The 26,852-nt window shown below is 46.2% G+C and overlaps 1 protein-coding gene across 2 annotated transcripts in view; it reads right to left on the bottom strand.

Moving 5' to 3' along the window:
- PNPLA7 (patatin like domain 7, lysophospholipase) overlaps window positions 1–26,852 on the bottom strand; it is a 400,735-nt gene that overhangs the window by 337,352 nt on the left and 36,531 nt on the right. For both annotated transcript variants that reach the window (XM_074973884.1, XM_074973883.1), the window contains exons 6-9: window positions 24,520–24,608; window positions 11,278–11,418; window positions 8,887–9,046; window positions 5,142–5,222 (exon numbers count right to left, since the gene is read on the bottom strand). In XM_074973884.1, coding sequence (XP_074829985.1) covers window positions 5,142–5,222; window positions 8,887–9,046; window positions 11,278–11,418; window positions 24,520–24,608 — 471 coding nt within the window. The remainder of the gene's footprint in view (window positions 1–5,141; window positions 5,223–8,886; window positions 9,047–11,277; window positions 11,419–24,519; window positions 24,609–26,852) is intronic.

Raw genomic sequence — 26,852 nt, 5'->3', positions numbered from 1 at the left:
TGTCAGAAGATAGGATACTGGGCTAGATGGACCCTTGGTCTGACCCACTAGGGCCATTCTTATGTTCCCCTTGATATCCCATCCCAAGCCACGTGGAGAATTAAATCAAGGGAGAGGATCCCACTAGGCAGAGCTCTATTTCAGTCCCTAATGCCACATATCTGTGCTGGCCCAGGGTGGGAGGGCCACCCATTTTCCACTGATCCCGCTTAGTTTTGCTGGTTTCCAAAGTGAGGTTTAAACATTACTGGGTTGTTTAAATGATTCAAACATAAATTGAAGGCAATATACTTGAAATGTGCATAAGCATCAGCAGGCCATGGAGCCTGACTCGCTTCACAATTCAGAGGTACCTTGTACCTTTTACACTAGTCAATATGGATTATACTGGACCATCTTGTGCTTCCAACACAAAACCTCCAATGTTAACTTTGGATTCATGCTACATTACAGAGAAAGTCTTACCTTACTTCTATGCTGCTGGAAGGAGGGATTCCCACCACACTTCACTTTCCAGGGCTCCCCACTGCCACCACCACACCTATATGGAGGCCCTTGCTAACAGTCTTCCTCTTTGTGAGCTGGAAACTGTTTAAGGGTTTGCTTTTTTCCCTATTAAATCAAAACTACTTTAGCCAGCAATGTCATTTGGATCCAGTTCTGCAAATCCACTTAACAAAGAGAACGACAAGATCCTTCAAAATACAAACAACCCTGAAAAATGCTCCAGAGTGTAGGTGGGCTACCTCTGAACGAAATAGCTTGGGTTATAGTATTACTAACCCTGGAAGCATTGTTAGTGACCTCAGTAAAATCCTTCTGTTTTATCGTTTAAAAATTTCACTTAGCCTCCAAATTTGGCCAGATATTTAAATCTTCATGGTATAATTTTTATTTTTTTTATTTTATTTTTTTTAAAGAAGAGAAATAGTTGGTTCTGCAGAGGAAACACTTTAAGATGTTCCTGTTCTGAAACCCTTCTATGTTTTCCTCATATTTCCTTGAGTTCCTCTAACCTGAAGCATAAGTGTAACACAGCCTTCAAATTTCACCCCACAGCTCAGCTGTGCAGTCTCTCAGACACAGGCCAAGCCGTCAAGCTGGACATTTTAAAGCTTTAATGTTATTGCTACAACTTGTCATTGCCAAATTGAATGTCAAAGAGAGACAGTGGACATGGGAAATGTTGTCAGCCACACTCTGTTAAGCATCAGAACGCTGCCCTATTACTGGAGGGAAGGAAGGCTGTGAGCAGAGCGATGTAGGTGGCGTGAGTGAGTGGGAATATGAAGGGAGGGGGAAGAGCCAGGAGAAGGCAGGGAAGCAGTAGCTGCCTTGCCTTCTCCACCATCAGACCTGCTGTGGCTCACCAGCGAGGGGAGTCAATGCTCCAGGCCATAGTGTGGCAGCTCTGCTCTGCCTCTGCATCCGACACACCAGACAGGACAGGGCCCAGGGCCCAAGGCTCCCATGTACTCGCTGGTCCCTAGGCTGCCTGGTGTACAACATGCAATGGAAGAGAACACTTGCAGTGCTCCCACTAAGGCTCAGGTTAGAGCAACTCTCCACCTGGACAAGCCACATTGGCTCCAGTGGATGGAACAGGCAGGGAAGCTAAGTTCCCCCTCAGCTGCGCGGCCGCCCAGCAGTCTATCATGGGCTGCGCACTTCAGGTGCCCCTCCCCCCACTGCCGCGCTGCTCCTGCCTTCCCCCTTGGAGCCCCTGGCCAGATGCTCCCAGGAGCCTCCTGCTTGCTGCGCAGAGCGGGGAGGGAGGGGGGATACTGATGTCAGGGTGTCCCCCTCCCCCTTCTTCCTCTTTGCCCCATCTCCACAGAGAGGGGAGGGGGGAACACAACAGGGCTCGGGAGTGGGACGGAGGGAGCAGCTGCTGCTGTGTCTGAACAAGCAGGCTTCAGACTGGTGAGTGCCAATCTACTTAAAAGGGCAGCGTACTTAAAGGGCAAACACGTCTCTCTCTCTCTCTCACACTCACACACACACACTGTGCGTCTCTCACACTTACCTCCCAACACATACTTGTATTATTATTGTTGTTGTTACTTCTTTCAAAGTGTGCTATTTTATTTATTTTGACTAGTATATGCATTTCATAATTTTTATTTCTCTTACGCTTAAATTTAATTCTTTGAGTGGCAAGTTCTAAAATGCCTAACCTGTCCTGGCTGGAATAATTGTCCCTATGGTAACTTTTTTTAAATATATATTATATCTAGGTTTTTTTGTTTCTACTGGTGGCATACATCTGCACATTACCTCGATATGGTGCACATAACAAAATTTATTCCACACATGGATGGAAAATATTAGCGGGAACATTGCAGGGAAGCATTAGTATTCTCTTTCCCGACCAAACACATGTAGTTTGTCAGAGTCAGACTGCGCCTCTCTTCCACAGCAGAGGCATTAGCTGAGTTTGTTAGAGGGAACAGTGACAGCTAAATTGAACTACCTGCCCCTTCTTATCACCTTTTCCGCAACAGCCACAAGCGTCACCACGCCCTGCAGCACCCTGAGCTTTCCTTGCAGGTTTCCCATCCAAGCAGTGACCAGGCCCAACCTTGTTTAGTTACACGAGTTAGCTCGTAATTAAACAAGGGAGCTCACAGCTGAATCTGCTATAGCATTAGCCGATATTCTATCATTAAGAAATCTCCCTGCTGACATCCATTAGCTGGAAAATGTTTGACATCGTTGTGAACCCTACTTCAGCTTCTGATTTTCAGTTTAAGAGAAAAAAAAAAAAAAGCTAAAAATTTGACAAGTGTCATTCAACACTTTTTTTGGATGCCATAAATCAGTTTCTCTGTACTTTTCTAACTCAATTAATGTCATTTTCTCTCTTCTTGTCTTTTGATGCCAGTTTCATACCACTCCTTTTGGTGAAATTAACAAGGAACAAAACAAAGAGGAAAAACAGAACAAAAATCAGCCACTCAATTCAAAGGGGTTGGACCTAGTCTGTAAAAGGCAGGCATACAGGTGAGTTCAACAGGGTAACCTGCCGCTTTTCCAGTGGAAAATCTACTTCCATTATAAGTTCTTCTAGATATGGACTAAGCCTTCCCGTAGCTTTGTGTGGCACCACTTGCACACTTGCAGCCCTACTGTACTATAAATAAATCATTAATAATAGAGATCCTTATTTCTAACTTTGTAACAGTTGTAACTGCTGTATTGTTTTGCCATTTGATTGTGGTTGCCATTCAGAGTGATCATAGTCTTCTAGAGGAGCATTGTTCCTATTTAGCCAAGAGCATATTGGCTGGTGTGCCACACAACTGGCATCTCTGTGGTCACGCCCTTTGAAAAATGCTTTCACTACAGGTTATGAAGGGAGGTAAGCAAGATGGAGGTACTGCTAGGTCAGCCAATAATGGGGATTTGAAAGCAGGACTGAGACTTACACAATATAAATCTTTTTATCAACCTGTCTGCTTGCCCTGAATGACATGCCATCACTTTACAGGAGAAGCATGCCCAAGCCTAGATAGTGGAATACTGCTGATTGTAGGAGCCATGGAAATAGAAATATTTATGTCTGCATTGCACTGTGGACTCACCAGCCTAAAAGTAGTGAGCAGAAAACCTTTCAGGATTGTTAGGATCGTCAGCACTTAGAGTCTGTGGCTTCTCTTAATAGAAAGCTACTCCCAAACACGAGAGAAAGGGTACAGGGTCAAGTATCATTAATAGCAGAGCTTGACGACTGAACTCTGTTTCCACCTCTACTTCCAACACCCTCCAATGAATACTCACATGCCTGTGCACTACTGGAAGAGGCAAATTCACCACCTTGTATTTAACAAATCCTAAATAGGTGCAGTAGTAATACACACAATAGCCCAGAAAATCCCCCCTGGAATTCTAGTTAGTAGCATGCATTTTGTTTCAATCAGCATAAAGTATCTCACCAGCCAGTCCATCAGCGTATAAGCAAAACAAGTTAAAGGGTACAACCCATATATGGTCACTGGCAGTATGAGCAACATTAAAAAGGATGAAAGTCATTAGCTTGTTTCACAGTATAATTGCTATGTTATCAACTGAAAGATTTATTTTTAATTAGAGTAGATAAAAATAATTGACTAAGTAATTAAATAGGCCACACCATCTAAGGCCAGGAGCCCGTGGATCCTAATCCTAGCTTTGCCACCATTAGTTGCAGGCATGGGGTGACTTGCTCAAGGTCATGCAGGCACAGTACAATCATTGGTGCTATATGTGCTCTGTCTAGGTATTTCAGGATGCATACACTGTAGACAGCACCCACATCCTAAGATGGCAAGATGTGGGGTTTTATTCAGGTGTCCTGCTGATGATGCTAAGTGTAAGAGAGGATGGGGTGGTCAAAGTGCAGCCTGCAGGCTACAGGATCCCAGACCCACATCCACCTTCTTCTTCAGCCTCTGTGGGATTCATTCACCCTGCTGGTATTACAGGCTCCAGCATGCAATGCTTCAGCTTCCTCTGCACAGAAAGCAGCTCAGCTACAGGTGGAGCACTGCATGGTGGGACTTGTCTTCTGCACAGGCCACCCCTTCCTATTAAAAATAAAGGTAGCTGCTATTTGCTCCATGCCAATTAGGTACTTGTAACTTTCAACACGTTGCCAATATAGGACTTGGCTTAATTTGAGCCCCCAATGTAGGGAAATACATGTTTCCCTAGTCACTGATATACCATGGAACTAAATTTACAGCAGTGGCGAGGGGGAGGGCGAGAGAGGGGGTCTTCCTGGTTTCAATGGCTGTCATGTAGCTACCTCTCCCAGAGTTAAAGTGCTGGAAACATAACCAAACATCTTAAAGAAAAACAAAGTTCAGTCTGTTTGCTTTAAACAAACTAGAAGAAAGAAACCCAGGGAGGGGTTCAAAGGCCAACCAGCTGAAAGGTGAGGAAATAATCACACGTAAACAGTCAATTCAAATGTACACTCAGAGAGCTTTTCAATTATGGCATGTGGCTTGTTAATTGGTGAGAGGCACACTACCCAAAGTGATGCCAGGAAAGAATCAAGGTGACAAATGTAACACTAATGTGCCAAGGCTGCATAGCTCTGACAGGCGCACTGATATATGACAAGGTCTCAGAAAAATCACCCGCGCGTAGGAACTTACCGTGATAACATCAAGAATGCTGAGGAGGCTGTGGACACTGTCCCCTGCCAGCACTTCTTTAACGACCACTTCAGTGCCATCCTACAGATGGACAGAAGGAGAAGATTAACGGCTCGTATTCCATCACCATGTTTAAATGGGCCAATACAGGCAGGCCCATGCTTCAAAAACATGGCTGTTCAACTTTCGCATTCTAATATTGCAAGATAACCTAAGTACCACCTAACGGTGGAATTCACCCAGCAGAACTAGACCCCAAGGGTAATTCTCCCTGTGCCCCCTGGAATTGTACTGATCCATTCTGAGAAGGCTTTGAACGCTACTTTCACTGTGAGTGACAGAAGCAAAGGTAACCTGTGGCACTGGAACCCAACACTAACACTATTTACTTTAACTCATTTCAGATTTACATGGGGTGAGATGCAAGTGAAAGCCCTGCTTTCCTTGTATCCCATCATCTCTTCTTTCCTTCACTTTGCAGAAACTTTGCTTCCCCCTTTGAAAGGCTGTGATGTTGCTGAGCATTGCAACACACAGAACAGCTACACAGTAAAGGTAGCCTGTTTTAGTTTCAATGCTGTTACTTCACAGGTCTGATACCCTTTAATTTGTTTTAACACATGAAGGGAAAGAGATTAGCATTAACAGTACCTCTCTCACTAGAAATGCTGACATGGAAGTCACAAGGCTGGCAAACTACACAAAGTATAATTAACTTCTTTTAGACTGGAGATTGAGATGACATTGTGTCACACTAGGCTGTAACGCATGGATTTTATTTTTTGTGCATACACTTTGATATGCCAATAGGTGCATTTTATAAATTGAAAAATAAATTACTGTTGATGACCATGTATCAGTAGCCGTGTTAATCTGTATCCACAAAAACAATGAGGAGTCCGGTGGCACCTTAAAGACTAACAGATTTATTATGGCATAAGCTTTCGTGTGTAAAAAACCCCACTTCTTCAGATGCAGGGAGTGAAAATTACAAATACAGGCATAGATATACTGGCACATGAAGAGAAGGGAGTTACCTTACAAGTGGAGAACCAGTGTTCACAAGGCCAATTCAGTCAGGATGGATGTGGTCCACCCCCAATAATTGATGAGGAGGTGTCAATACCAAGAGAAGGAAAATTGCTTTTGTAGTGAGGCAGCCACTCCCAGGCCCTATTCAAGCCCAAATTAATGGTGTTAAGTTTGCAAATGAATTGTAGCTCTGCAGTTTCTCTTTGAAGTATTTTTGTTCAAGTATAGCTACTTTTAAATCTGTTATTGAATGTCCAGGGAAATGGAAGTGTTCTCCTACTGGCTTTTGTACGTTACCATTCCTGATGTCTGATTTCTGTCCATTTATTCTTTTATGTAGAGACTGTCCAGTTTGGCCAATGTACATGGCAGAGGGGCATTGCTGGCACGTGATGGCATCGATCACATTAGTAGATGTGCAGGTGAATGAGCCCCTGATGGTGTGGCTGATGTGGTTGGGTCCTCTGATGGTGTCACTAGAGTAGAAATGGGGACAGAACAGGCAACGGGGATTGTTACAGGGATGGGTTCCTGGGTTAGTGTTTTTGTGATGTGGTGTGTAGTTGCTGGTGAGTATTTGCTTCAGGTTGGGGAGCTGTCTGTAAGCGAGAACTGACCTGCCTCCCAAGGCTTGTGAGAGTGGGGGGTCATTTTCCAGGATAGATTGCAGATCGTTGATGATGTGCTGGAGAGGCTTTAGCTGAGAGCTGTACATGATGGCCAATGGTGTTCTGTTACTTTCCTTGTTGGGCCTCTCCTGTAGTAGGTGACTTCTGAGTACCTATCTCACTCTGTCATTCTGTTTCCTTATTTCCCCAGGTGGGTACTCTAGTTTTAAGAATGCTTGATAAAGATCTTGTAGGTGTTTGTCTCTGTCTGAGGGATTGGAGCAAATGGGGTTAAATCTTAGGGCTTGGCTGTAGACAATGGATCGTGTGATCTGTCCTGCACAGAAGCTGGAGGCATGTAGGTAAGTATAGCAGTCAGTAGGTTTCCAGTATAGGATGGTGTTTATGTGACCATCACTTACTTGCACTGTAGTGTCCACAAAATGGATCTCTTGTGTTGACTGGTCCAGGTTGAGGTTGATGGTGGGGTGGAGATTGTTGAAATCCAGGTGCAATTCTTCAAGGGCCTCCTTCCCGTGGGTCCATATGATGAAGATGTCATCAATGTAGCGCAAGTAGAGAAGTGCTGGGGACGAGAGCTGAGGAAGCATTGTTCTAAGTCAGCCATAAAAATGTTGGCATGCTATGGGGCCATGCGGGTACCCATAGCAGTGCCGCTGACTTGAAGGTATAAGTTTTCCCCAAATCTGAAATGGTTGTGGGTGAGGACAAAGTCACAAAGCTCAGTTATGAGGTGTGCCGTGGCCTCATCAGGGATACTGTTCCTGACAGCTTGTAGTCCTCCCACATGTGGAACGTTGGTGTAAAGAGCTTCTACATCCATGGTGGCCAGGATGATGTTTTATATGAGAGTCTCCAGTTTTGAGAACTCATTCTTGATCTCCTGTTTGCTGTACAGGATGCTGATCAGGTGGTTCCTCAGTTTCTTTGAGAGTGTGTGTTAGTCAGTGTAGTATGTCAATTGCAATGGATTTTTTACCTTCAGTCCATTTGGTATGATGTCCATCTGTTTGCACTTGGAGGGGAAGATGAGGTCTGTCTGTATCTGTGTGAGTTTTTTCATTAAGTTGATGGATTTCCACTTCATACGGCTAAATTCAGTGCCTTGCATGGTGCCAAGTACTTACCTATCTTCGAGACACCACCGACTTCCTGAGGAAACTACAATGCATCGGTGATCTTCCTGAAAATACCATCCTGTATCTGCAATTTTTACTCCATGCATCTGAAGATGTGGGGCTTTTTTATCCACGAAAGCTTATGACCAAATAAATCTGTTAGTCTTTAAAGTGCCACCAGACTCCTCGTTGTTGATGACCATGTTGCCTAATGCACTGGCTCTCAATCTTTCCAGATTACTGTACCCCTTTCAGGAGTATTGCTATTAGCCAGGATGGTCATTGGCTATTAGCCAGGATGGGCAGGGATGTTGTCCCTAGCCTGTTTGCCAGAAGCTGGGAATGGGCGACAGGGGATGGATCACTTGATGATTACCTGTTCTGTTCATTCCCCCTAGGGCACCTGGCATTGGCTACTGTTGGAAGATGGGATACTGGGCCAGATGGACCTTTGGTCTGACCCAGTATGGCCATTTTTATGAGTCTGATTTGTCTTCCATATCCCCAAGTTACACCTCACTTAAAAACTACTTGCTTACAAGATCAGACATAAAAATACAAGTGTCACAGCCCACTATTACTTTTACTATTACTAAAATTGCTTACTATACATTTCAGTGTATAGTCTATAAAGCAGTATAAACAAGTGATTGTCTGTATGAAATTTTAGTTCATACTGACTTCGCTAGTGCTTTTTATGTAGCCTGTTGTAAAACTAGGCAAATATCTAGATGAGTTCATGTATCCCCTGGAAGACCTCTGAGTATCCCCAGGGATACATGTACTCCTTATTGAGAATCACTGGCCTAATGAGTCACAGTCTGCCAGAAAGTTTAACACTCGCCTTACAGGGGCTAACATAGCCTGTTCCAAGTCATCACATGATGGAGATGTTGATCTCTAGCCATATGCCATTCTAATAAGAGATTTATGAAAAAAGGAGTCAGTGGCTGGGCTTATCCTTACACTTTCTTGAACGCAAACATCTAGCTTGCCATCCTGCACGACATAGATGCTGTTATCCAGCTGCCCAGGACGGAAGATGTATTCGCCTTCATGCAGTTGCACAAAGAACATGTGCTTGCACAGCTCCAGGAAGAGAGGCTTCTCAAAATGGCCAAGAACCCTGCAGGAAAGAAAAGGATCAGTGACACCATCTCTGCTGCAAAAGGAAACCTGCAGATGCCGTGGTGCATGAGAGCCCTCCCTAAACTAGCAAAGCCTCATGGTACCAATACTGTGGGAATCCATGAGGGAACCTGGAAGTCCCATGCCATATGCAGCCACATAAAGGACAGAACTCTCGGAGCCAGAAGAGCAGGAGCACTGTGTGATCCTTGCAGGGATGAAAAGATTTGGGATTGCTTTCCAGCAAGGCCCTTTGGTCAGCACTTTGAGTGATGCTGATGGGCTAAAAGGCATCCACAACCTGCCCTCCTCAGCCAAAAGTTGATGTGTGGCCTTTGAAGGTGGGAATGTGGAGAGGAACATCAGAAGGGTCATACTGGGTCAGACCAATGGTCCATCTAGCCCAGTATCCCATCTTCCGACAGTGACCAATGCCAGATGCCTCAGAGGGAATGAACAGAAGAGGTAGTCATCAAGTGATCCATCTCCTGTTGCCCATTCCCAGCTTCCAGCAAACAGAGACTCAGGACACTTCAGAGCATTGTTTTTTATCCTTGCCTAATAGCCACTGAGGGGCCTATCCTCCATGAATATATCTAGTTCTTTTTTTAAACCCTGTTATAGTCTTGGCCTTCACAACATCCTCTGGCAAGGAGTTTCACAGGTTGGCTGTGCATTGTGTGAAGAAGTACTTCCTTTTGTTTGTTTTAAACCTGCTGCCTATTAATTTCATTGGGTGACCCTAGAAGCCTGAAACATAGCCACACACTTGAAGAAGAAAATCACCCAGAAAACTTCTCTGTTCACTAATGTAACTAGAACAGCGAACTCACCAGAAAAATGTCAGAATAGAGGGGGAGGAAAATGCCAGTTTCACAGGAGTATTTGGGAGTTTGGGATAAGCACCCCTTTCAGGGAACATGCAAGCAGGCTCTCATCACAACCAAGATCACCCAGGCAAAAGCAGAAACACCAGTCTCTACCCTCATTTCCTGTCAGTACACAGCACTGAAAAGGGCTCTTTAGGCATCTCCCTAAATTTAGATTTAAAAAAAAAAAATTCTCCCATGACAAATTCATGTTTCAGTGGAATTTATCTGACCCATAAAATGTGTCAAGAATAATACATATTAATTGTGCCATCAGTCCATAGATAAAAGCCTAGGTGACTAACAATAACTCTACTAGATGGCCAAGGAAGGCAGAGACTCTGCTATAATTTAGTCTTCAAGGGCATGGTGGAAAAGTTTTTTAAATCATGAAAACATCCACAAACCTACAGAGAGGAGACAAAAGATGCATAGGTTGTTTAATCACTTACATAAAGTGAAAGGATTAGCTCAGGTTAGCTGTTAATGGACGGAAGTCCACTGTTCTCAGTGGTACCAGATGACAGAACAAGGAGTAGTGGTCTCAAGTTGCAGTGGGGGTGGTCTAGGATATTAGGAAAAACTTTTTCACTAGGAGGGTGGTGAAGCACTGGAATGCTTTACCTAGGGAGGTGGTGGAATTTCAATCCTTAAAGGTTTTTAAGGCCCAGCTTGACAAAGCCCTGGCTGGGATGATTTAGTTGGGGATCGGTCCTGCTTTGAGCAAAGGGTTGGACTAGATGACCTCCTGAGCTCTCTTCCAACCCTAACCTTCTATCATTACCTCTCAAAAAATATAACAAGCAAAATAATTGGAGGCAACTGGCTCCTTTAACTGTCTCAGCAAAGAGATGCAGATGCCAGACTGAGTGAACATGAAGAGTGAACTCTCCTCCCCTCAAGCCGGTCCCTCTCGGAGCAAAGTGCATACATTTGTGCTGCTGCTCGTGGCAAGTCTGCAGAGCTGTCAGTCTGACACGGAACACACCAAAATGGTCCAACTGCCCTTTGTTACACATTTCCGTAGCAATGTAGAAAAAAAGTCCAAAAGGAGTTTCCAAGGGCATAGAAAGAGCATTAACAGAAATCTATTCCATCTAGCAGAGCTCAGCATTTTTACTCCCAAACCTAGTCCATTGGACCACCCTCTTCTTTTCCTTACCTAATGCTTCTTGGCAACTGCAAATCAGTATTATTTTTTCCCCACCTGAAAAGCCTTATGCCACATACTTAAATTCATTAAAAGGCCTCATTCTGATTTCACACTCGTAAAGCTTGGTGACTTCTCTGGAGTTACTGCTGATTTACACCAGTTTAGCACATATCAAGATCAACCCTCAATCTTTCACTTCAACCTTACCTGACATTTTTAAGCATGTACAGGACTTCTGATGGCAAGTGGGAATTCTTCACATCAAATTCAGTTAGATCTGCTTCCAGCAGGGAGGGAGGCGGCTCCTTTGGTTGCAGAGTTGGAGACTCCTTCTTAAAACGCAAAATCCTACAAGACAAAAAACAAAATGAACAGAATTCAGGGGCTCAGTCAGCTTCTGTTCATGCTGGGCTTTTGAATTACAAGCTTTCTTAACATTAATTAAATTATTTATTAATTATTATTATTATTATAAAGCAGTGAAGGTCTCAGTTTCCAATGCAGTTCCTCCCTTTTCTGGCCAACAGCAAATTCAAAAAAAAAAAAAAAAAAATTTCTTACAGATCTCCCTTTCCCTCCTCGACCCCGCAAAAAATAGTGAACATGTCCTGGGGCATATCCAGATTCAGGGCTTAGACACAACCCAGGGTCAAATAAAGGGAGTCTGTGTGGGTTTCGTAAGGGGACCAACCAGAATGAAATAGACACTAACCTGACACTACAGTACACAACAGTTCTGGGTAGAGTTGATGCCTCATAGCTCATCACCAGCTCTATCCCTGCACTCCTCCTTGAGCCACTGTGCATTGTAGAGACTATGGAACAAACCTGCACAGCAGCTAAGAATTACCGCAAACCTCCCCACTTTCCACTCCCAGTGCAAGTTTCATTATTCGGGAAGAATAGAATTTATTCCATTTTAATCCAGTGTTTGTCAGAAAAGTAGGCAAATGCATTGGAAACTATGAGACCTTCACTGCTTTATGAGAAAACCTGGTCAACTAAAAGCCCAACATAAACAGAGACAGACTGAGCCTCTTGGAAATCTAAGGGTATGTCTACACTACGAAATTAGGTCAAATTTATAGAAGTCGGTTTTGTAGAAAGCGTTGTTATACAGTTGATTGTGTGTGTCCCCACACAAATGCTCTAAGTGCATTTAGTCGGCATTTAGTCGGCAGAGTGCGTCCACAGTACCGGGGCAACCGTTGACTTCCGGAGCGTTGCACTGTGGGTAGCTATTCCACAGTTCCCGCAGTCTCCGCCGCCCATTGGAATTCTGGGGAGAAATCCCAATGCCTGATGTGACAAAAACATTGTCGCGGGTGGTTCAGGGTACATATCGTCAGGCCCCCCCTTCCCTCCTTCGCTCCCTCCCTCCGTGAAAGCAACAGCAGACAATCATTTCACGCCTTTTTTCCTGGGTTACCTGTGCAGACGCCATACCACGGCAAGCATGGAGCCTGCTCAGCTCACCGTCACCATATGTCTCCTGGGTCCTGGCAGACGTGGTACTGCATTGCTACACCCCAGCAGCTCATTGCCTTTTGGCAGCAGACAGTGCAGTATGACTGGTAGCCATTGTCGCCGTACTCCAGGGTGCTCTTTTAGCCAACCTCGGTGAGGTCGGTCGGGGCGCCTGAGCAAACATGGGAGTGACTCAGCCAGGTCATTTCCCTTTTAAATTTCGTCTCATGGCAATTCATTCCTGCCGGCAGTCCTACTGCACCGTCTTCTGCTGAGCAGCCAGGAGACGACGATGGCCAGCAGTTGTACTTCACCATCTGCTGCCAGCAAGATGTATAAAGATAGATGAAGTGGCTCAAAACAAGAAACAGACCAGATTTGCTTTGTATTCATTTTCTCCTCCCTCCCTCTGTGAAATCAACGGCCTGCTAAACCCAGGGTTTTGAGTTCTATCCTTGAGGGGGCCATTCTGTTTCTCTGACACAAAGCCACCCCCTTTGTTGATTTTAATTCCCTGTAAGCCAAGTTGTCGGCCACCCCTCCCTCCGTCAGAGCAACAGCAGACAATCGTTTTGCGCCTTTTTTCAGCGCGGACGCCATAGCACTGGGAACATGGAGCCCGCTCAGATCACCGCGGCAATTATGAGCACTATAAACACCGCGCGCGTTATCCAGCAGGATATGCAGAACCATAACCTGCAAGAAAAGCGAAATCAGGCGAGGAGGCGGCGACTGCAGCACAGTGACGAGAGTGATTTAAAAAGTGTGAACAGGGAGTGCTTTGTTCCAGGTGAGCCTTGAGTGGGCCTGACTGTATAAAAGCCAGTCAGCTGCGAACCAGCTGAGCAGCAAACAGCAGAGGGGCTAACAGAGGGAGTTTGCCTGGGATCTGCCTGAGAGGAGGTAAACTAAGGGCTGCATTAAGGAGGCTATGTTGGTGAGTATCTGAGTGCCTGTTGTGGGGACAGTTTGACAGTTTGACCGTGTGCTTGATTGGTGGTCCGAAAATGTGAACAGGGAGTGCTTTGTTCCAGGTGAGCCTTGAGTGGGCCTGACTGTATAAAAGCCAGTCTGCCAGTCAGCTGCGAACCAGCTGAGTAGTGAACAGCAGAGCGGCTAACAGAGGGAGTTTGCCTGGGAGTTCGCCTGGGGAGAGCCTGCTGAGGCTTACATCTCGCCTAAGTCTCTGAGTAATTACTACAACTCCTGAGGAAGCTCGTAGAAGGAAGGTAATATGGATGGGGGGGGGGGTGTTCAGCTGTTGTGACCTGCACTGGATGTGCCATGTTTGTCTTTCTTCCACAGGACAGAAGTGACTTTGTACAAAGTGCAAGCTGGTCTCCATATTGGAAGAGAAGGTTCAAGGTCTGGAGCAACAGGTATCAACCCTGCGTTGCATAAGAGAAACTGAAGACTTCCTGAACAGACGTCAGGATATGCTTCTACGGGCACAAGGTTCTGAAGATTCAGAGCAGGCTGAGCAGCGGGGACAGGAGGACGGTGAAGAAATTTGGCAGCATGTGACCTCCAGAAGAAGAAATGGGAGCGTCCATGTACCAGCAACGCAGATACAGGTAAGTAACCGTTTTCATGTTCTCTCCACAGGTACTAATGTGGAGAGTGGACTAGATGATACATCTGAGGGAAGGGAACAGAAGGAGACTCCGCCGATTGGAAGGCATGAGATGTACTGTCCTAGGGATGGGGGTTCCATGACCACCACTCCCAAGAGAAGGAGGCGGGTGGTGGTGGTCGGGGACTCTATCCTCAGGGGGACTGAGTCATCTATCTGCCGCCCCGACCAGAAAAACCGAGAAGTCTGCTACTTGCTAGGAGCTAGGATTCACGATGTGATGGAGAGACTGCCGAGACTCATCAAGCCCTCGGATCGCTACCCCTTCCTGCTTCTCCACGTGGGCACCAAGCCACGTGATACTCGAGCGGATCACTGCGGACTTGGTGGCTCTGGGAAGAAGGATAAAGGAGTTTGAGGCGCAAGTGGTCTTCTCGTCCATCCTCCCCGTGGAAGGAAAAGGCCAGGGTAGAGACCATCGAATCGTAGAAGTCAACGAATGGCTACGCAGGTGGTGTCGGAGAGGCGGCTTTGGATTCTTTGACCATGGGATGGTGTTCCAAGGAGGAGGAGTGCTAGGCAGAGACGGGCTCCACCTAACGAAGAGAAGGAAGAGCATCTTCGCAAGCAGGCTGGCTAACCTAGTGAGGAGGGCTTTAAACTAGGTTCACCGGGGGAAGGAGACCAAACCCCTGAGGTAAGTGGGGAAGTGGGATACCGGGAGGAAGCATGAGCAGGAGAGCGCGAGAAGGCAGGGCTCCTGCCTCATACTGAGAAAGAGGGACGACCAGCGAGTTATCTCAAGTGCCTATACACAAATGCAAGAAGCCTGGGAAACAATCAGGGAGAACTGGAAGGCCTGGCACAGTCAAGGAATTATGATGTGATTGCAATAACAGAGACTTGGTGGAATAACTCACATGACTGGAGTACTGTCATGGATGGTTATAAACTGTTCAGGAAGGACAGGCAGGGCAGAAAAGGTGGGGGAGTAGCACTGTATGTAAGGGAGCAGTATGACTGCTCAGAGCTCCGGTACGAAACTGCAGAAAAACCTGAGTGTCTCTGGATTAAGTTTAGAAGTGTGAGCAACAAGAGTGATGTAGTGGTGGGAGTCTGCTATAGACCACCGGACCAGGGGGATGAGGTGGATGAGCCTTTCTTCCGGCAACTCGCAGAAGCTACTAGATCGCATGCCCTGGTTCTCATGGGTGACTTTAATTTAACTGATATTTGCTGGGAGAGCAATACAGCGGTGCATAGACAATCCAGGAAGTTTTTGGAAAGCGTAGGGGACAATTTCCTGGTGCAAGTGCTAGGGGAGCCAACTAGGGAGGGAGCTTTTCCTGACCTGCTGCTCACAAACCAGGAAGAATTAGTGGGGGAAGCAAAAGTGGATGGGAATCTGGGAGGCAGTGACCATGAGATGGTCAAGTTCAGGATCCTGACACAGGGAAGAAAGGTAAGCAGCAGGATACGGACCCTGGACTTCAGGAAAGCAGACTTCGACTCCCTCAGGGAGCGGATGGGTAGGATCCCCTGGGGGACTATCATGAAGGGGAAAGGAGTCCAGGAGAGCTGGCTGTATTTCAAGGAATCCCTGTTGAGGTTACAGGGACAAACCATCCCGATGAGTCGAAAGAATAGTAAATATGGCAGGCGACCAGCTTGGCTTAATGGTGAAATCCTAGCGGATCTTAAACATAAAAAAGAAGCTTACAAGAAGTGGAAGGTTGGACATATGACCAGGGAAGTATAAAAATATTGCTCGGGCATGTAGGAATGAAATCAGGCGGGCCAAATCACACCTGGAGCTGCAGCTAGCAAGAGATGTCAAGAGTAACAAGAAGGGTTTCTTCAGGTATGTTGGCAACAAGAAGAACGCCAAGGAAAGTGTGGGCCCCTTACTGAATGAGGGAGGCAACCTAGTGACAGGGGATGTGGAAAAAGCTAATGTACTCAATGCTTTTTTTGCCTCTGTCTTCACGAACAAGGACAGCTCCCAGACTGCTGCGCTGGGCATTGCAACATGGGGAGTAGATGGCCAGCCCTCTGTGGAGAAAGAGGTGGTTTGGGACTATTTAGAAAAGCTGGACGTGCACAAGTCCATGGGGCCGGACGAGTTGCATCCGAGAGTGCTAAAGGAATTGGCGGATGTGACTGCAGAGCCATTGGCCATTATCTTTGAAAACTCGTGGCGAACGGGGGAAGTCCCAGATGACTGGAAAAAGGCTACTGTAGTGCCCATCTTTAAAAAAGGGAAGAAGGAGAATCCTGGGAACTACAGGCCAGTCAGCCTCACCTCAGTCCCTGGAAAAATCATGGAGCAGGTCCTCAAGGAATCAATCCTGAAGCACTTACACGAGAGGAAAGTGATCAGGAACAGTCAGCATGGATTCACCAAGGGAAGGTCATGCCTGACTAATCTAATTGCCTTCTATGATGAGATTACTGATTCTGTGGATGAAGGGAAAGCAGTGGATGTATTGTTTCTTGACTTTAGCAAAGCTTTTGACACGGTCTCCCACAGTGTTCTTGTCAGCAAGTTAAAGAAGTATGGGCTGGATGAATGTACTATAAGGTGGGTAGAAAGTTGGCTAGATTGTCGGGCTCAACGGGTAGTGATCAATGGCTCCATGTCTAGTTGGCAGCCGGTGTCAAGTGGAGTGCCCCGGGGGTCGGTCCTGGGGCCGGTTTTGTTCAATATCTTCAGAAATGATCTGGAGGATGGTGTGGATTGCACTCTCAGCAAATTTGCGGATAATACTAAACTGGGAGGAGTGGTAGATACGCTGGAGGGCAGAGATAGGACACAGAGGGACCTAGACAAATTGGAGGATTGGGCCAAAAGGAACCTGATGAGGTTCAATAAGGATAAGTGCAGGGTCCTGCACTTAGGACGGAAGAACTCAATGCACAGCTACAGACTAGAGACCGAATGGCTAGGCAGCAGTTCTGCGGAAAAGGACCTAGGGGTTACAGTGGACGAGAAGCTGGATATGAGTCAGCAGTGTGCCCTTGTTGCCAAGAAGGCCAATCGCATTTTGGGATGTATACTTAGGGGCATTGCCAGCAGATCGAGAGACGTGATCGTTCCCCTCTATTCAACATTGGTGAGGCCTCATCTGGAGTAGTGTGTCCAGTTTTGGGCCCCACACTACAAGAAGGATGTGGATAAATTGGAGAGAGTCCAGCGAAGGGCAACAAAAATGATTAGGGGTCTGGAACACATGACTTATGAGGAGAGGCTGAGGGAACTGGGATTGTTCAGTCTGCAGAAGAGAAGAATGAGGGGGGATTTGATAGCTGCTTTCAACTACCTGAAAGGGGGTTCCGAAGAGGATGGCTCTAGACTGTTCTCAGTGGTAGAAGAGGACAGGACAAGGAGTAATGGTCTCAAGTTGCAGTGGGGGAGGTTTAGGTTGGATATTAGGAAAAACTTTTTCACTAGAAGGGTGGTGAAACACTGGAATGCGTTACCTAGGGAGGTGGTAGAATCTCCTTCCTTGGAAGTTTTTAAGGTCAGGCTTGACAAATCCTTGGCTGGGATGATTTGATTGGGGATTGGTCCTGCTTTGAGCAGGGGGTTGGACTAGATGACCTCCTGAGGTCCCTTCCAACCCTGATATTCTATGATTCTATGACAGGCAGGGCAGAAAAGGTGGGGGAGTTGCAGTGTATGTAAGGGAGCAGTATGACTGCTCAGAGCTCCGGTATGAAACTGCAGACAAACCTGAGTGTCTCTGGATTAAGTTTAGAAGTGTGAGCAACAAGGGTGATGTCGTGGTGGGAGTCTGCTATAGACCACCGGACCAGGGGGATGAAGTGGACGAGGCTTTCTTCCGGCAACTCACGGAAGTTACTAGATCGCACGCCCTGGTTCTCATGGGAGACTTCTATCATCCTGATATCTGTTGGGAGAGCAATACAGCAGTGCACAGACAATCCAGGAAGTTTTTGGAAAATGTAGGGGACAATTTCCTAGTGCAAGTGCTGGAGGAACCAACTAGGGGCAGAGCTCTTCTTGACCTGCTACTCACAAATCAGGAAGAATTAGTAGGGGAAGCAAAAGTGGATGGGAACCTGGGAGGCAGTGACCATGAGATGGTCAAGTTCAGGATCCTGACACAGGGAAGAAAGGAGAGCAGCAGAATACAGACCCTGGACTTCAGAAAAGCAGACTTTGACTCCCTCAAGGAAATGATGGGCAGGATCCCCTGGGAGAATAACATGAGGGGGAAAGGAGTCCAGGAGAGCTGGCTGTATTTTAAAGAATCCTTATTCAGGTTACAGGGACAAACCATCCGCATGTGTAGAAAGAATAGTAAATATGGCAGGCAACCAGCTTGGCTTAACAGTGAAATCCTTGCTGATCTTAAACACAAAAAAGAAGCTTACAAGAAGTGGAAGATTGGACAAATGACCAGGGAAGAGTATAAAAATATTGCTCGGGGATGTAGGAGTGAAATCAGGAAGGTCAAATCACACCTGGAGTTGCAGCTAGCAAGAGATATTAAGAACAACAAGAAGGGTTTCTTCAGGTATGTTAGCAACAAGAAGAAAGTCAAGGAAAGTGTGGGCCCCTCACTGAATGAGGGAGGCAACCTAGTGACAGAGGATGTGGAAAAAGCTAATCTACTCAATGCTTTTTTTGCCTCTGTCTTCATGAACAAGGTCAGCTCCCAGACTACTGCACTGGGCAGCAGAGCATGGGGAGGAGGTGACCAGCCCGCTGTGGAGAAAGAAGTGGTTCGGGACTATTTAGAAAAGCTGGACGAGCACAAATGCATGGGGCTGGATGCGCTGCATCCGAGAGTGCTAAAGGAGTTGGCGGATGTGATTGCAGAGCCATTGGCCATTATCTTTGAAAACTCATGGCGATTGGGGGAAGTCCCGGAAGACTGGAAAAAGGCTACTGTAGTGCCAATCTTTAAAAAAGGGAAGAAGGAGGATCGTGGGAACTACAGGCCGGTCAGCCTCACCTCAGTTCCTGGAAAAATCATGGAGCAGGTCCTCAAGGAATCAATCCTGAAGCACTTACACGAGAAGAAAGTGATCAGGAACAGTCAGCATGGATTCACCAAGGGAAGGTCATGCCTGACTAATCTAATTGCCTTCTGTGACGAGATAACTGGCTCTGTGGATGAAGGGAAAGCAGTGGACGTGTTGTTCCTTGACCTTAGCGAAGCTTTTGACACGGTCTCCCACAGTGTTCTTGCCTGCAAGTTACAGAAGTATGGGCTGGATGAATGGACTATAAGGTGGGTAGAAAGTTGGCTAGATTGTCGGGCTCAACAGGTAGTGATCAATGGCTCCATGTCTAGTTGGCAGCCGGTATCAAGTGGAGTGCCCCAAGCGTCGGTCCTGGGGCCGGTTTTGTTCAATATCTTCAGAAATGATCTGGAGGATAGTGTGGATTGCACCCTCAGCAAGTTTTCAGATGACACTAAACTGGGAGGAGAGGTAGATACGCTGGAGGGTAGGGATAGGATACAGAGGGACCTAGACAAATTGGAGGATTGGGCCAAAAGAAATCTGATGAGGTTCAACAAGGACAAGTGCAGAGTCCTGCACTTAGGACGGAAGAATCCAATGCACCGCTACAGACTAGGGATCAAATGGCTCGGCAGCAGTTCTGCAGAAAAGGACCTAGGGGTTACAGTGGATGAGAAGCTGGATATGAGTCAACAGTGTGCCCTTATTGCCAAGAAGGCCAATCGCATTTTGGGATGTATACTTAGGGGCATTGCCAGCAGATCAAGAGACGTGATCGTTCCCCTCTATTCAACATTGGTGAGGCCTCATCTGGAGTACTGTGTCCAGTTTTGGGCCCCACACTACAAGAAGGATGTGGAAAAATTGGAAAGAGTCCAGCGGAGGGGAACAAAAATGATTAGGGGACTGGAACACATGACTTGTGAGGAGAGGCTGAGGGAACTGAGATTGTTTAGTCTGCGGAAGAGAAGAATGAGGGGGGATTTGATAGCTGCTTTCAACTACCTGAAAGGGGGTTCCAAAGAAGATGGATCTAGACTGTTCTCAGTGGTAGCTGATGACAGAACAAGGAGTAATGGTCTCAAGTTGCAGTGGGGGAGGTTTAGGTTGGATATTAGGAAAAACTTTTTCACTAGGAGGGTGTTGAAACACTGGAATGCGTTACCCTGGGAGGTGGTGGAATCTCCTTCCTTAGAAGTTTTTAACGTCAGGCTTGACAAAGCCCTGGCTGGGATGATTTAGTTGGGGATTGGTCCTGCTTGGAGCAGGGGGTTGAACTAGATGACCTCCTGAGTTCCCTTCCAAGCCTGATATTCTATGATTCTATGATGAGGACATGGACATAGACTTCTCACAAAGTACGGGCCCCTGCAATGTGCACATCATGGTGTCAACTGGGTAGGTTCATGGCGTGGAACGCCGATTCTGGGCTCGGGAAACAAGCACAGACTGGTGGGACCGCACAGTGTTGCGGGTCTGCAACAATTCCCAGTGGCTGCGAAGCTTTCGCAGGCATAAGGGCACTTTCATGGAACTTTGACTTGCTTTCCCCTGCTCTGAAGTGCAAGAATACCAAGATAAGAGCAGCCCTCACAGTTCACAAGCAAGTGGCAATAGCCCTGTGGAAGCCTGCGATGCCAGACAGCTACCGGTCAGTCGGGATTCAATTTGGAGTGGGCAAATCTACTGTGGGGGATGCTGTGATGCAAGTAGCCAATGCTATCACTGAGCTGCTGCTATCAAGGGTAGTGACTCTGGGAAATGTGCAGGTCACAGTGGATGGCTTTGCTGCAGTGGGGATTCCCTAACTGTGGTGGGGCGATAGATGGAACCCATATCCCTATCTTGGCACCGGAGCACCAAGGCAGTGAGTACATAAACCGAAAGGGGTACTTTTCAGTGGTGCTGCAAGCACTGGTGGATCACAAGGGACGTTTCACCAACATCAACGTGGGATGGCCGGGAAAGGTACATGACGCTCGCATCTTCAGGAACTCTGGTCTGTGTCAAAAGCTGCAGCAAGGGACTTACTTTCCAGACCAGAAAATAACCGTTGGGGATGTTGAAATGCCTATATTTATCCTTGGGGACCCAGCCTACCCCTTAATGCCATGGCTCATGAAGCCATACACAGGCTCCCTGGACAGTAGTCTGGAGCTGTTCAACTATAGGCTGAGCAAGTGCAGAATGGTGGTAGAATGTGCATTTGGGCATTTAAAAGTGCGCTGGTGCAGTTTACTGACTCGGTTAGACCTCAGCAAAACCAATATTCCCATTGTTATTATTGCCTGCTGTGCTCTCCACAATATCTGTGAGAGTAAGGAGGAGACGTTTATGGCGGGGTGGCAGGTTGAAGCAAATCGCCTGGCCGCTGATTACGCGCAGCCAGACACCAGGGCAGTTAGAAGAATACAGGAGGGCGTAGTGCGCATCAGAGAAGCTTTGAAAACCAGTTTCAGGAATGGCCCGGCTACGGTGTGAAAGTTCTGTTTGTTTCTCCTTGATGGAAACGCCCCCCTCCCCCAGTTTCACTCTAATTTCCTGTAAGCTAAGCACCCTCCCCTCCCCACTTCAATCACCGCTTGCAGAGGCAATAAAGTCATTGTTGCTTCACATTTATGCATTCTTTATTTATTCATCACACAAATAGGGGAATAACTGCCAAGGTAGCCCAGGAGGGATGGTGGAGGAGGGAAGGACAAGGTCACACAGCACTTTAAAAGTTTAAAACTTTAAAACTTATTGAATGCCAGCCTTCTATTGCTTGGGTAATCCTCTGGGGTGGAGTAGCTGGGTGGCTGGAGGCCCCCGCACCGCTTTCTTGGGCGTCTGGGTGAGGAGGCTATGGAACTCGGGGAGGAGGGCGGTTGGTTCCACAGGGGCTGTAGCGGCAGTCTGTGCTCCTGCTGCCTTTCCTGCAGCTCAACCATATGCTGGAGCATATGAGTTTGATCCTCCAGCAGCCTGAGCAATGACTCCTGCCTTCTTTCAGCAAGCTGACGCCACTAACCATCTTCAGCCCGCCACCTCTCCTTGCGGTCATATTGTGTTTTCCTGCACTCTGAGATTGTCTGCCTCCACATATTTTGCTGTGCTCTGTCAGTGTGGGAGGACAGCATGAGTTCAGAGAACATTTCATCACAAGTGCGTTTTTTTCGCCTTCTAATCTTAGCTAGCCTCTGGGAAGGAGAAACATGCAGCTGGTGGAGGGAAAAAAAAGGGAGAGTGGTAGTTAGAAAGACACATTTTATAGAACAATGGGTAGACTCTTTCACGGTAAACCTTGCTGTTAACATTACACAGCACATGTGCTTTCATTACAAGGTTGCATTTTGCCTCTTATTGAGGGTCTGCCGGTTTGGTGTGAGAGATCACTCACGCAGGGCCGTGCAGCAGATTTCCGCTTGCAGGCAGCCATGGTAAGCCACAGTCTTTTGGCTTCTTTAACCTTCATAACATGTGGGAATGGTTTCAAACAGCAGCGCCCTCATTTCCCCTACGAAATAGCCGTTGGGTTGACCATTTAAAAGGTGGGGCTGCGGTTTCTGGGTTCACGTGCAGCAGAAACCCAACTTAACACCCCCACACCCCCCAACACACACACACAATTCTCTGGGATAATGGCTTCCCCCTCCCCGCACCGCGTGGCTAACAGCGGGGCAGATTTCTGTTCAGCCACAGGCAAACAGCCCAGCAGGAACAGGCACCTCTGAGTGTCCGCTTACTAAAACCACCCTATTTCAACCAGGTGACCATGAATGATATCACTCTCCGGAGGAAAAAGAAAAGGAGGACTTGTGGCACCTTAGAGACTAACCAATTTTTCTGAGCATAAGCTTTCGTGAGCTACAGCTCACTTCATCGGATGCATTCACTGGACTCACGAAAGCTTATGCTCAAATAAATTGGTTAGTCTCTAAGGTGCCACAAGTCCTCCTTTTCCTTTTGCGGATACAGACTAACACGGCTGCTACTCTGAAAACTCTCCTGAGGGTAACACAGAGAGACAAAGAACGGATGTTGTTTGAATGCCAGCAAACACCGGGACTATATGCTGCAATGCTTTGTTCTGCAATGATTCCCGACTATGTGCTACTGGCCTGGCGTAGTAAAGTGTCCTACCATGGAGGAGGGAAATAAGGCTGCCCTCCCCAGAAACCTTTTGCAAAGGCTTTGGGAGTACATCCAGGAGAGCTTTATGGAGATGTCCCTGGAGGATTTCTGCTCCATCCCCAGACACGTTAACAGACTTTTCCAGTAGCTGTACTGGCCGCGAATGCCAGGGCAAATTAATCATTAAACACGCTTGCTTTTAAACCATGTATAATATTTACAAAGGTACACTCACCAGAGGTCCCTTCTCTGCCTTCAGGGTCCGGGAGCCCACCTTGGGTGGGTTCGGAGGGTACTGGGTCCAGGTCCAGAGTGATAAACAGATCCTGACTGTTGGGGAAACCGGTTTCCCCGCTTCCTTGCTGTGAGCTACCTCCTCCTCCTCATCTTCCTTGCCCCCAAAACCCGCTTCCGTGTTGCCTCCCACTCCTTGGACAGAGTCAAAGCACAGGGTTGGGGTAGTGGTGGCTGCACCCCCTAGAATGGCATGCAGCTCATCATAGAAGTGGCATGTCTGGGGCTCTGAACCGGAGTGACCGTTTGCCTCTCTGGTTTATTGGTAGGCTTGCCTGAGCTCCTTAATCTTCACGTGGCACTGCTGCGGGTCCCTGTTATAGCTTCTGTCCTTCATGCCACTGAAGATTTTTTCAAACTTTTTGGCATTTCGTCTTTTCGAAAGTTGTTCTGCCAGCACGGAGTCGTCTCCCCATACAGCGATCAGATCCCGTACCTCCCATTCAGTCCATGCTGGAGCTCTTCGGCGATTCTGGGATTGCATGGACTCCTGTGATGATGAGCTCTGCATGGTGACCTGTGCAGGTGAGCTTGCCACATAGGAAATGAGATTCAAAAGTTCACGGGCCTTTTCCTCTATACCTGGCCAGTGCATTTGAGTTGAGAGCGCTGTCCAGAGCGGTCACAACTGAGCGCTCTGGGATAGCTCCCGGAGGCCAATACCATCGAATTGCGTCCACAGTACCCCAAATTCGACTTGGCAAGGCCGATTTCAGCGCTAATCCCCTTGTGGGGGGTGGAGTAAAGAAATCGATTTTAAGAGCCCTTTAAGTCGAAAAAAAGGGCTTCGTCGTGTGGACGGGTGCAGGGTTAAATCGAGATAACGCTGCTAAATTCGACCTAAACTCGTAGTGTAGACCAGGCCTAAGTTTACAAAACAAATAGGAGTCCTTCACCCCTAGTACCACAGGAGCCAAACTAGAACTCCTACAATTGTTGCATAAAGTTAATTGCATCTATACACAATGACAGCAATGCACAGGACCTCCATTACCACGTAACTGTACCTCTTAGCCAAAGACAAAACCTTTGCTCTTTTCCGCATCCTTTGACGAGGCACCATGTTCCCAACTAGAGAGTTTGGGAGAGTTGTCACCTACAGGAAACAACAAAACAAAAATCTGTTTCAAGAAAATTCCAACAACCTCTAAAGGTCCTGATCCTGCAAAGTCACGCACATGTGTGGCACCATTGGAATCCATGTAAAGTTAAGTGCATATGTAAGGCTTTGCAGGATCAGGACCTACATGAGCGCTAGGGCAGTGTGCTACATCATGGCATTTTCTTTTTAGAGAGAAGTTTCACTGTACTTTTTAGTGAGCAATTAATATAATGGTGATGGGAGATACAGAAAAACCTCAGACAGAGTATTTCTGACCAAGAATTGCAAGCACCAGAAACATAGAAGTAATCTTTTAAAGTGTAAATATTAGTCTGGCAATCACTAATGCTGATGCACTGAGGCCTGATACACTTAATCAATGCCAAGAACAAACTTATACATTTTAGTGAAATATATAAATGAGGAAACGGGTCCTAACACTTAAATAGCACAATAAATGCAGTAACTGGAGTGCCACTTAGTGGAGGAATGAAAACATTGCAAGATCAAGAAAACTTCCTAGTTTTTAATTTTTTTTAAATATCCCGTTTATCCCTCAGGAAATTCAATTCCATTATATGCTTCTGTAATGAGAATTTGCAGACTCTGTCTCATCTCTTGCATCAACAGACAAGTGGGTCTCTGGGCCATCAATATCTCCAAGCATCATAAAATCAGAAACTCAGCAATTTAACTTTACCAGAAGTATAGCAGACAGAAACTAGTATCTTTCACTTGCTTTATACCTTCAGACAAAGAATAAAAATAAACACAGGTCTAAATTCCCAGAAGAAAAAGAAAAGGTGATTTTATCATATGAATACAAAATGCCTTCAAATATGAGCATCTCAGTGAAAGGGTTGGAAGGGTTTTTTTGCCTTCTTTTTTTAAAAACATAGGCAAAACAACACATTTTCCCCAGATTCCTGCCCAGAAATGACCGAATACCCAGCATCCAAAACTTCAGCCCAAACAACGAAAGTATGGTAAAGTTAAAAGCAAGTGCAAAACCAGATCTTACAATGGGAAGTGTTAGTCAGACAGCACTACCAGATCACCCATCATATATTTATTTTTTACAAACAGTTATTCCTACTGTATTTAGTCAGATTGTTTCTTCATAGCTTCCATGCCCCCTTGCATGGAGTTATATGGACATTAAGCTTTCTCTTGCCTGTTGAAGACCACACAATTAAGCTAAATGTAAGCCAAAAATGGAAAAAACTGAATTGCATTCTTTACTAAGAGAGGAAACTGTTTCTTCAAAATCAAGATGTCCTCTTTACGTACATTTGTCAATAGGAAACAATACGACATTCGCTCCATCCCAGTGTAGGGGAAGAAAAAAGAAAACAAAACCACCACACGTTCTGGAGAAAGAGTGGCTGGTTTGAAGAAATCAACAGAAGAACAAAATTGGGATCAAAGTGCATTTAGGAAGACTGAACTCAGAATGAACACCTATATTTGCCAAATTGGCTAAGGATGTCCTTTCAGGAATGGAATGAGGCTTAGAAACCTGGACTGTCCCTATGAACAAAGCAAGAAATCGCTCCAGTCTCTTGAGAAGTCCTGCATGGTGAGACAGCAAGAACTGGCATTTGCAACAAACAATACTGCAAAGATCAAGAGAGGCATGTCATGGCAGACAGGCATTTCACCAGAAATAGAACAACCGCCAAAGACAGGCAGCTAAGCAGCTTTAAGGCAAATCCTGGCAAAGAGTCTCAAAATGGCAAAGTCTATGGAAACATCACTGATGCAGAAAACACACAAAGATGTTAAGTACAGCTTAACAAGAACTTCATTCAAGAGTGGATTTACCCCAGAGCCTGTCATAGTAATAAGCTGGATGTTGCTGCTACTGAAAACTTCCGTATGAAAACGGGCAATTTGTTTGCAAATATAACAGGAGTCATTTAATAAGTGCTACCATTCTGCCTGAAAATCAGTTCCACTATTATCTTGTTTTCCTCATTCTCATGTTTTTTTTATTTTTAAATTCTTTTGTGATGGAAGTGCTCATGTTTGATCTGTGTGTGAAAAGTCTGAGGACAATCCAGTCAGCCATTTTTGAATTTGGTATGATTGAATGCACATTCTGAACGTGGTGTAAAACCTTACAGTCATAATTTTACCCATACAGGAAACAGGTGAATTTTTAAACTTGAAATATGGCATGCAGACTCAAAGAGTCACTGAAGAGTCCATTCACAATTCAGCTTGAATAAAGTCTGT

This window comes from Natator depressus, chromosome 16 (assembly GCF_965152275.1).
Source record: "Natator depressus isolate rNatDep1 chromosome 16, rNatDep2.hap1, whole genome shotgun sequence".
NCBI classification, from domain to species: domain Eukaryota; kingdom Metazoa; phylum Chordata; order Testudines; family Cheloniidae; genus Natator; species Natator depressus.
The sequence above is the reverse complement of the archived record's forward strand: the minus strand, read 5'-3'. Positions and strand labels throughout refer to the sequence as shown.